General features: G+C 35.2%; 1 protein-coding gene across 1 annotated transcript; it reads right to left on the bottom strand.

Annotated features, from left to right (window-relative positions):
* Nucleotides 1–2,870: 2,870 nt before the first annotated feature.
* LOC139516297 (tripartite motif-containing protein 2-like) lies at nucleotides 2,871–10,207 on the bottom strand. Its single transcript, XM_071306333.1, has 2 exons — nucleotides 10,157–10,207; nucleotides 2,871–5,072 (listed from the first exon to the last, which is right to left on the bottom strand). Exon 2 carries the CDS (start codon nucleotides 5,009–5,011, stop codon nucleotides 3,026–3,028), a length of 1,986 nt encoding a protein of 661 aa, XP_071162434.1. The 5' UTR covers nucleotides 5,012–5,072; nucleotides 10,157–10,207; the 3' UTR covers nucleotides 2,871–3,025.
* Nucleotides 10,208–10,227: the final 20 nt, after the last annotated feature.

Raw genomic sequence — 10,227 nt, 5'->3', positions numbered from 1 at the left:
ACATTCATTCTGTGTCAGAAACCTATGCTGTGTCAACTATTTAATCACAATCCAAATTTAGAGCTGAATCCAGCTTGAATGTTGTGTCCATACTTGCCCCAACCGTTCAGGGTTCAACCTCTGCGGTCGTATAAAGCTACGCCCTGCGGAGCATCTGGTTTGTAGTTCCGGACAGTTACTTGTGTGTGTGTAAGGATCTTTCTGACTTTGTACCAAGGTTCCATATTGCAAAGTTTGGGCTGGGGTTGAGTTTGGGGTTAAATTACCAGGTGCGGTTCTGGGGGTTTGAAGTTGGAACCCTCCCTTTGTCAATAGCAAGAAATTTTCAATGGATTGGAGTTATCTTTCTTTGTCCAGAATAGTAGTTGAATCAACTTAAATCATTGTTTTATACAATATACAATGTATATTCACTTTTACTACCAACTGATTACAGCAATTAAAACAATCTTTACCATTCAGTGATAACAAGCACCTTTTGTAACATTTTAATATTTTATGATGTATTTAAATGAGTAGTTATTGTTGCAAACTCCATTAGAAATTTGAATTGAGATCAGTTTTGGAAAAAGGGAAACGGGGATGTAAAAAAAAAATGGGGGGGGGGGGGGGCATTTAAATTTTTCTCATTTCAGATTTCATAAATAAAAAAAAAATTCTTCAAACATTTTTTTGAGAGGATTAATATTCAACAGCATAGTGAATTGCTCAAAGGCCAAAAAAATATTTTAAGTTCATTAGACAACATTCATTCTGTGTCCGAAACCTATGCTGTGTCAACTTTTTAATCACAATCCAAACTTAGAGCTGAATCCAGCTTGAATGTTGTGTCCATACTTGCCCCAACCGTTCAGGGTTCAACCTCTGCGGTCGTATAAAGAGCATCTGGTTGTAATATTGAGAACTTGAAATCCAGATTGATTCATATAAAAAATTCAAAATGCGAGTTTAAATTATTGCAACTACAACTCTTGCATTTTTTGCAAAATTAAAAACATCACAATAATTCCTGAATTTACAGTAGTTGCTGTCTCTCTTTGATGTAGTAGAAAAAGTCGGACTTTATAGTGTGTAGTTAACAGTGGCTGCAGCCATGTCAACAAAGTATTAGTCTGTGATTAGGTCAGTTTCTATGTAACTACTAGTGTTAGATCTGATATTTGGTATACAGTTGTATAATCATTGACACATCTCATTTCTATCGAATGACCTTGACCTCATTTTCATGGTACATTGGTCAACATTGAGCTTTCGAGTATTAGTTGGTTTCTCAGCTTTAAGCAATAGGTCAACTATATTTATTGCAGAGAATGATTGTAAGATGTTCATGTGGTAGATTCATCTGACCTTCACTTCATTTCCATGCTTTATTGGTCAATCTCTTCAAGGCTTTGCCCCTTTTCTAACCTGAATAATCCAGTTGTTATATTCAGCTTATCTGCCATTAATTCACAAAAAGGAGAGACTGAATTATTTTGGTTACCTCTTTCCTAGATACTTTTAGCAAAAGGTCAACTACATTTGGTCATGTTGGTGTATGTAATGATTGGAAGATGTACATATCTGTCTGGCAAGATTATTATCACCAGGTTTTCAGGTGAGCTAAAAAAGGGTTAAAATTTGTATCTAGGCGCAATATTCCTTTGAAGGAGCCAGCTCGACAGCTGATATTTCTGCAAAAATGGAACCTTTTTGTCGAGCTTTAGTGAAAAAGCGAGACATAGGGATCCTATATTCCGTCGGTGTCATTGTTGGCGGCATCTACAAATATTCACTCTGAGGTTAAAGTTTTTAAAATTTAAATAACTTTCTTAAACTATCCTGGAGTTTTACGAAACTTGGCCAGAAGCTTGTTTATGTTCATAAGATTGTATCCAGGAGTAAATTTTGTAAAAATAAAATTCCATTTTTTCAGTATTTAACTTATAAATGGACTTAGTTTTTTTCTGCCAGGAAACATTACATTCACTCTGTGGTTAAAGTTTTTAAAATTTTAACAACTTTCTTAAACTATCCTGGAATTGTATGAAACTTGGCCAGAAGCTTGTCTGTGATCAGAAGATAGTATCCAGAAGTAAATTTTGTAAAAATAAAATTCCATTTTTCCCATATTTTCTTATAAATGGACTTACTTTTCTTCCAGTTAACATTACATACAGTCTGCAGTTAAAGTTTTTAAAACATTTTTAAGATTCTTAAACTAACCTGGATTTTTACCAAACTTGGAATGAAGCTTCTGAAAATCAAAAGATAGTATCAAGAGGAATAATTTCATTGATTTTTTGCATCGTTTTTGTTGAGTGTGTGATTAACAGCAAAAGTATGCGAGACACTGGGTTCTGTGGAACCCTTACAAATTTTTCTATTTACTATTGCTCTATCTAGTTTCAGCAAAGAAAGTTAGGTTATTCAGGGTTCAACAATTGCTACATATATAAGGAGTCTGTTGACAGTTTTCACCCCATATATCCCGGATACAGATGAATCCGGATGTTGACGAGTTCGAATTGAACACACCGTGTACCACGGATTTCAGACAGTATACATTTTCAGGAATATTTCATAATGAACAACTTTTAATTACCAGCTTCCAGGGAAAATTCACAAACCAGTGTGATTTTATCTAGAAACTTATGACAATATATATAAGAATCCTAGAAAAACATGTTTGTAAAAAATAAAGTCTATAACTCTTCTACCTTCTGAAATATTAAAGCTTTAATCAAATTAGACATTTTGATTTATAGCAAATCTACTTCAAATGAGAGAAAATCTTTTAAGTCACTTAGCAATCTGGCCTTACTTGAGATCCATTTGAATTACATGTACATGTACTGGTAGGATTATTTTCACTTACATAAAAATTGTAACCAAGTGAAAGTAATTTTTATTTACTTAAATTCTATCTCAATGTTCTTTTAAAAGTGAGCTGATACATTTTTGTTATCAATCTTTCAAATTTTCCATAACACTTAAAGTCTTTGATTTACATGTATAATTGTTGCATTCATTTTGTCAATTTCCTCTAGGATTTTTTTTCATCAGCCTCTACTTCTAAATCCCCATCCTTCTCTATTTCATACATATATATAGTTTTACCCATATCTTTTGTGACAAGCAGGTTCTTCTGGTCCTTACTTAAACAAAGACCAGCTGGCCTTATTAATTCCTCCTGTACTTCAAAGGCATATGATCTTGAACCATCAAATGACATCACACCAATAGTGTCTGCTTCAGAATCTGCATAATATACATTTCCTTTATCGTCAGTTGCTACAGCTCCTACATCCTCAAATGAATGATCAGTATAAATAAAGCTGCCACTTTCACCTTCTGGTAGGTCTGGAAATGTTTTGAAGTGTATGATGTCACCACATGAAAAATAAAATCCTTTTTTGTTTACATGGACATCACTTGAGCTGTCAAGCCCTGGTAATCCTTCGACTTTGGAGTATAATGTTCCTTTTAAACGGTCATAGCATTCAATTCTTTCATCCTGTCTAACAACAAGGAACTTTTCATTCAGTGAAATACCATATGACTTCTTGCTAACAGAAATTCTTTGATCAATGATGAGAGTTTTTTCATTTAAAAATTCTATGGTTCCTTCCTCTTCATTTAGTAAAGCAATATAGCCATGTCCATCAGACGCTAAATTATGGGGTGAATATTCAAGCTGGACTGTATTTAACTTTTTACTGTCAATATGATACACATCAATGCATTTTGAAAGATAATCTGCCACAAAAATGTTTCCATCACTAGAAAAACATGCTTCATTGTGCCGGTCTTTTCTTTTGATTTTAGTGATTAATTTTAACTGGACACTTGGCAGTGAATTACATGTGAATGGGAATTCACAACGGTTGCTAATCGTGGACACCATACATTTTTCTAAGGCATTATTGATCTCGTCTAGTTCTTTACTAACATTTGACGTTAGATGAGAATGTGAGTAGTTGTTTGTAATATCATTTGTAAACTTAGTATGCAGAGGAGATTTTTTTTCGAGTTCCTTTAGTGTAGCCATTATCTGCACATTTGATGCCTTTTCAAAAACTGTTGCGAAAATGCTCAATTCATTGTCAATTGAAGCGATTTTACTATCTAATTCTACAACCATACTTCTATGTTTCCGGTCACTGTTTTCTGAAAACTGTGTTAATTCTGCAGTCAGTTTGTCAGAAATAATATCAACCTTGGTCTTGATATCTCGTCTGAAGTCATTAAGCTCTTCAACAATAGATAGAACTTGATCTTCATATTTTTTTGAATCCTCAATGAACCTTTCTCTTAATATTTTAAGTTTCTGTTTATTGCATACCAAGGTTTCTTTGATTTTCTTTGGTAAGTCAGATTGACAAATATCTTTTGCAGCAATTTCTATTGTTTGTACAGTCTCACATTTTCTGTGATCAACTGATACACACAAAGAACAGCATTCAATTTCATGATCACAGCAGTACAATTTAAGCATTTCTCCAGGATGCCAGTTACAGCATTGTTTGAAATTTTTCAGTTCATCCCTTGAAAGCTCAGTAAACAGATGTATATTATGTGTAGCTGTTAATTTGTTAGCACGGTGATATTTAGTACACATTTCACATAAGAGTTCTCCACACTCTTTACAAAAGTTATTAGCCCCTGACTTTTCTCCAAGTCGTTCACAAGAAAAACACATTTTGTTTGTGCTCTCAAATTGTTTTCTTTCTAGAAGTTCAACAATGAGAAAGTTTAAAGGAAGTGTTTGTACCCATTTTTCAGGAGAAACTAACAATGTTTCCGAGGTTCCTTTAGGTTTTGTGTAATTTAATACTGAACGACAAACTGGACATTCTAATGTCTGCTGATTACCAGATGCAGCTGTGAAGTGTTCACAATAGGCTACTATGCATGTTTCACAAAATGAATGCAGGCAAGGCAAACACTTTGGAACTTTCATTTGTTCCAAACATATGGGACATGTTGTCAGATCCGCGTTTGAAATTTCTGGATTTATAGGAGAAGCCATGGTAAAGTGTTTCCAATTGTCCAGTCACTGTAAACATTACTATGATGGGACTTTGGCTGTGCTAAAATGAAAACAAAAAGCAATGAACAAAATGAAATGAACAAAATTAAATAAAAGCAAACAAAACTAAATATAATATATTTGATAGACTTAATCAGTGTCGGGTCCAGAACTTTTGTAAAGGGGGAGGGGGGCGGCTCCAGTGATTCCTATGTAAGCAACCAAATTTTTCCCACAAAAGGGGGGGGGGGCCTGGATCCACCTATGTTAATACTACAAATAAATGGGGAATGTGTACATGGGACACTCGTGATACTCCCGCCTGAATATAATGTTATAAAGGGAAATAACACAAGAACTGTAAAAGTGATTCCTTCAAATTTGTACTTGACTGAGTTTTGTGAAAATAAACATTGTGTATATAATACATATATATGTCATAACATTTATAGTTGAGCCAAACTTAAGTGAGATCAAAATTTAAAAATCTAGCAAAAAACTCTAAAACAGTAAAATTTATGCCACAAAATTATAATTTGATCTGTTTTTAGTGATTATAAGCATATTGTGTATATATAAGTTTCATGACATCTGGTTGAGGCAAACTAAAGTAAGAGTGTAAAGCAAAATTCTATCCGGGTGAAATTTGATCCGGTGGAAAAAATGTCACAGTAGTTGTTGTTATTTTTTTATCCTGAGGAAAATATTTCTGTATGATATTTTTTCCTTTGTCAGAAAATTCTGTCCGGGTAGTTAAACTATTGAATAGTTATTAAAAAAAACTTAATCATCACAAATACTATGAAATAATAATATATTTGAATTTAAGCTAAACTGGTTTAATAGTATGTATTTATAATGGGAAAAAACAACAGAGATTATTATTGAAAATAATATCCTGAAATATTCAAGTAAATATCCTTCTTTTAAAAAGACAATTATCATGAAACATATGAAAGAAAACCAGAAGTAATTTCAAATATCTTCTTAATTGTGAAATGATATTATGATTAATTTAATATATATAAAATAAGGTAAGTGAAATACAGGTAAAAGTGAGTTGTTTTCAAATCTCAGTACTAAATATAAAATTTAAAGGTAGAAATATATGCATTACGTTTGTAAACAGTAAACATTAATGGAAGAATCAAAATATGACGATACTTTTAACTATATAAAATAAATATGCAAGAATATGTTGATTATGTGGAAATCAGATGAATCATAGCATAACAATATATAGGCAGAGGCGGATTTAGGGGGGGGAGGGGGGGGCAGGCCCCCCCTTTTTGGAAAATTTTTTTGTTGCTTATATAGAGAATCATTGAAGCGTGACTGGAGCAGGCCCCCTCTTAGGTCAGTCAGTGGGCCCCCACTTATGTAAATTTCTAGATCCGCCACTGATAGGAACCAAAACAATTTCAACATCTGGATAGTATTTACCTGTGCAATATTTTCTGTCTTATAAAATCATGTTTTAAGTAAAAAAAAAAATCATATAAATTAATATAAAAAATAAGATTCAAAGGAAAATTTCACTATAAAATAGATTCAGGAATATAATATTAATATCTTTAAAATATAAATTGATTATAATTACCTCCCTCTAATTGATAAATTATGCAAATTTGTTCTACCTTTGTGAAATATTTATAATTATTTTATCCTGATGACGGTGCCCTAGGCACCAAAACATGTCGATCAATAAATTTTCTGCAGCAGTCCCTAAAGTGTTGTTGTTATAAGACTCTCTACATTTTATGTTTTTTTATCATAACGACCCTGCATACCCGGCGAGGTATCCACTTTATGGACTCTACCGTACTACAGACTCACCAGGTGTTGGTTCACTTTCGTTTGTAATTGATTTATAATTATTGTCAGGTATATATTGATTGTAAGTAACTTTAATACATAGTAGTCAATGGGATTCTATTTCACAAGGTTCTGTGAAATCTGTAAGAAATAAACCGTTACAAGAGCATGGAAACCAATTTTGGGATGTATGTAGACGGACAAGTGTAAAACTTAATCAGTGGCGGATCCAGAAATTTTCAAAAGTGGGGGCCCACTGACTGCCTAAGAGGGGGTCCGCTCCAGTGATTCCCTAAATAAGCAACCAAATTTTTTCCGCCTCTGTTAATGCTCACTGCAACGACGGGGCATAAAAAGGAATCACAGGTACCGTAAATGAATTGTAACTAACATTCCCCAAAAAGTTCATAGCTCATATAAATAAGGGAGCTACCATTTGATTTTTATGGGGGGGCTAGGATGAAATTTGAAAAAAATAGGCAGGACAGGAGTTTTGAGTAAAAAAAAAAAGGCAGGATGAGACACTTGCAAAAAAAAAAAGTCAGGATGACAATTTAGGTAAAAAAAAGTCTGGATAAACTAAAAAAAAAAAAAGGCAGGACCGAACAGAGTGAAAAACAAAAAGGCAGGACAGAGATTACAGAGGGTGGTAAAGGGTTATTTTCGTGCACGTTTTCTGCCTTTTTATTTCACGTGTTTTCGTGTTTTGGTGTTTTATTTCTCGTTTTCTCGTGTTTGATTCGATGTGCGTGCTTCGTATTTCCCCATATTTATTTTCCGTGTTTCGTGTCGGTGCTCTTAATTTCTCGTTCTTGCATTGTTTCGCATTTGATTAAAAAGTAAATTGGAACTTGGGTAATATAAAAGAAATTGATGTAAATTGTTGCCATTCTACTTTCTATTGTATATGTATGCTATACATGTAATAAAGTCCATCATAATAATATTTTTTCAAATCAGATGCAAGTAGCAGACGCTCAAAGGTGACCACAAGGTCTTTATGTCCATTAACAATGTCTACATGATCTCCAAGAACGGAGTAGTAACTGCTGGTACTTTTTTTCTCAATACTTACGATTTTATTTCTCGTGCTTCGTTTTTCCCGATTTTTATTTTTCGTGCTACGTTTTTGCGATTTTTATTTCAAGGGTTTCCGTGTTCAGTACCCCCCTTTACCACTTCTACTTCTACTTCTACCGGATAATGGCCACAATCAACTAATTGAATATTTTGCCATGACTTCGGTGCGCATACAGACCCCACCCCCCTCCCCCCATATTGTTTGAATTTAGTTCAGCTTTGTCACCGAGGCTTTAAAAGCCTCGACTGACGGCGCTGACACTACCCCTGGAGGGAGACTGTTCCAATCTTTGATGGTTCGTGGAAAGAAAGAAAATTTCCGGTAATCATTTGATGCTGCTGGAATTTGGAAGCTTCTGTCATGCATATTTCTTGACAATCGTTTAGGTGGAATCAAACGATATTCCTTTGTCACAGCAACTTTCTCGTTTACTATTTTAAAGAGCATGGTTAGTCTTGCATCTTTTCGTCTTTGTTCGAGTGATCTCCATTCTAGGTGGTTTAGCATCTTGCTTACACTTGAGTGATTTTGGTGTTTATTCATCACATAACGTGCTGCACGTCTCTGGACCATCTCTATTCGGTCTATTTCTGTTTTGTTGTATGGATCCCATACAGGACTGGCGTATTCTGTTATTGGTCTAACAAGTGTTTTGTACGCACTTTCCTTTACAGACGTTGATCCGATGTTCAGGTTTCGTTTTAGGAAGCCGATTGTTCTATTGGCTTTGTTGCAGATGTTGTTAACATGGTCATTCCATTTCATTTCGGACGTGAATGTGCAGCCTAGGTATTTTGCGCTTTTGACAGGTTCTAAAGTGTGACCATGTAATTTGTATGATGTTGCAATGGTGTTGTTTTTCCGGCTGATGGTGAGTACATTGCACTTGTCTGGGTGGAAGGCCATTTTCCATTTGGTTTCCCATGTTGCCAATTTATCTAGATCTTTTTGTAGGTCGTTGGAATCTTTGTCGTTTGATATTGTAAGGTAGGCTATGGTGTCATCAGCAAATAGGCGAATAGTAGATTTAATTCCATCAGGCATGTCGTTGATGTAAAACAGGAATAGCGAGGGCCCAAGGACTGAGCCTTGGGGTACCCCAGATTCTACATCAATATGTGATGAGCTCTCTCCATCCACTACTACTGCTTGTGTCCTATGTGATAGGAAGCTAGCAATCCACCTATTGACATTTCCTCTGATTCCGTAGTGTTCGAGTTTATGAACGAGTAGACTGTGGCCAACTTTGTCGAAAGCTTTAGAGAAATCCATAATTAGTACGTCTGTCTGTTTACCTGCACTCATGTTTTTAGTGATGTCGTCCACAAATTCAATTAGCTGGGTTTCACAAGATCGTTTGGAGCGAAAGCCATGTTGTAATGGGTATAGAATTTGGTGGCGATCTGCATGGTTCATGATATGGCTTGTGATTATGTGCTCTATGAGTTTGCAGCATATACAAGTCAGAGATATTGGTCGGTAGTTCTCTGCTCTATATCTCTCGCCTTTCTTGAAGACTGGGCTAACATTGGCATTCCTCCAGTCAGATGGTACATCCCCTGTTTCGATTGATGTTTGGAAGATCAGTGTGAGTATGGGGGCTATTTCCTTCGCCAGCTCTTTCAGTAATCTTGGTCTTATGTTGTCAGGTCCTGCTGCTTTGTTTGGATTGATGTTTATAAGCAATTTCAATATACCATTCTCTGTTATGGTAAGTTCCTCAGCGGACGGGTATTTTCCTGACATCTGGCATCGAGATGAGAACTCATGCTGGTTGTATGGTGGAGAAAGCCGATTGGAACTGTTTGTTAAGGATGTTTGCTTGTTCTACTGGGTGTGAGTGTAGAAGTCCCTCACTTCGTAGTGGTGCCACTCCACTGCTCTCTGTACGTTTATGTTTTATGTACGTCCAGAACTGTTTCATACTACTGTATTTTTTTACCACCCTCATTACAGCTAAAAAAAATGCAGGACAAAATTTTTCATCCTAGCCCCCCATAAAAATCAAATGGTAGATCCCTAAATCAGGGTTTCCCCTGGGTCAATTATTTTTTTCGCCATCTCTTTCGCCAAAAATATATATTTTTCGCCAGTAAATTGTAAATGGCGGGAAAAACAGCGATAAGTATAAAACTTAATTACCGCGGTCCTCCCCCTACCCCTTTTACGTCTCCGATAAAATGATCGCACCTCCCTTCTTTAAAAAATCCAACTGACTGGATGTTGCATTTAATCTTGTATATATGTACCTTTTGCTTTTCAGTCACACAACTTCCCTAGGGCCGATGAGCGATGGATAAAGGGGAAGTGAACCAATGTA

Source organism: Mytilus edulis, chromosome 1 (assembly GCF_963676685.1).
Source record: "Mytilus edulis chromosome 1, xbMytEdul2.2, whole genome shotgun sequence".
Taxonomy (NCBI): Eukaryota; Metazoa; Mollusca; class Bivalvia; order Mytilida; family Mytilidae; genus Mytilus; species Mytilus edulis.
The sequence above is the reverse complement of the archived record's forward strand: the minus strand, read 5'-3'. Positions and strand labels throughout refer to the sequence as shown.

Excerpts from the sequence above, each read along its gene's own strand:
- LOC139516297 (XM_071306333.1), bottom strand. The coding sequence starts at position 5,011 with ATGGCTTCTCCTATAAATCCAGAAATTTCAAACGCGGATCTGACAACA.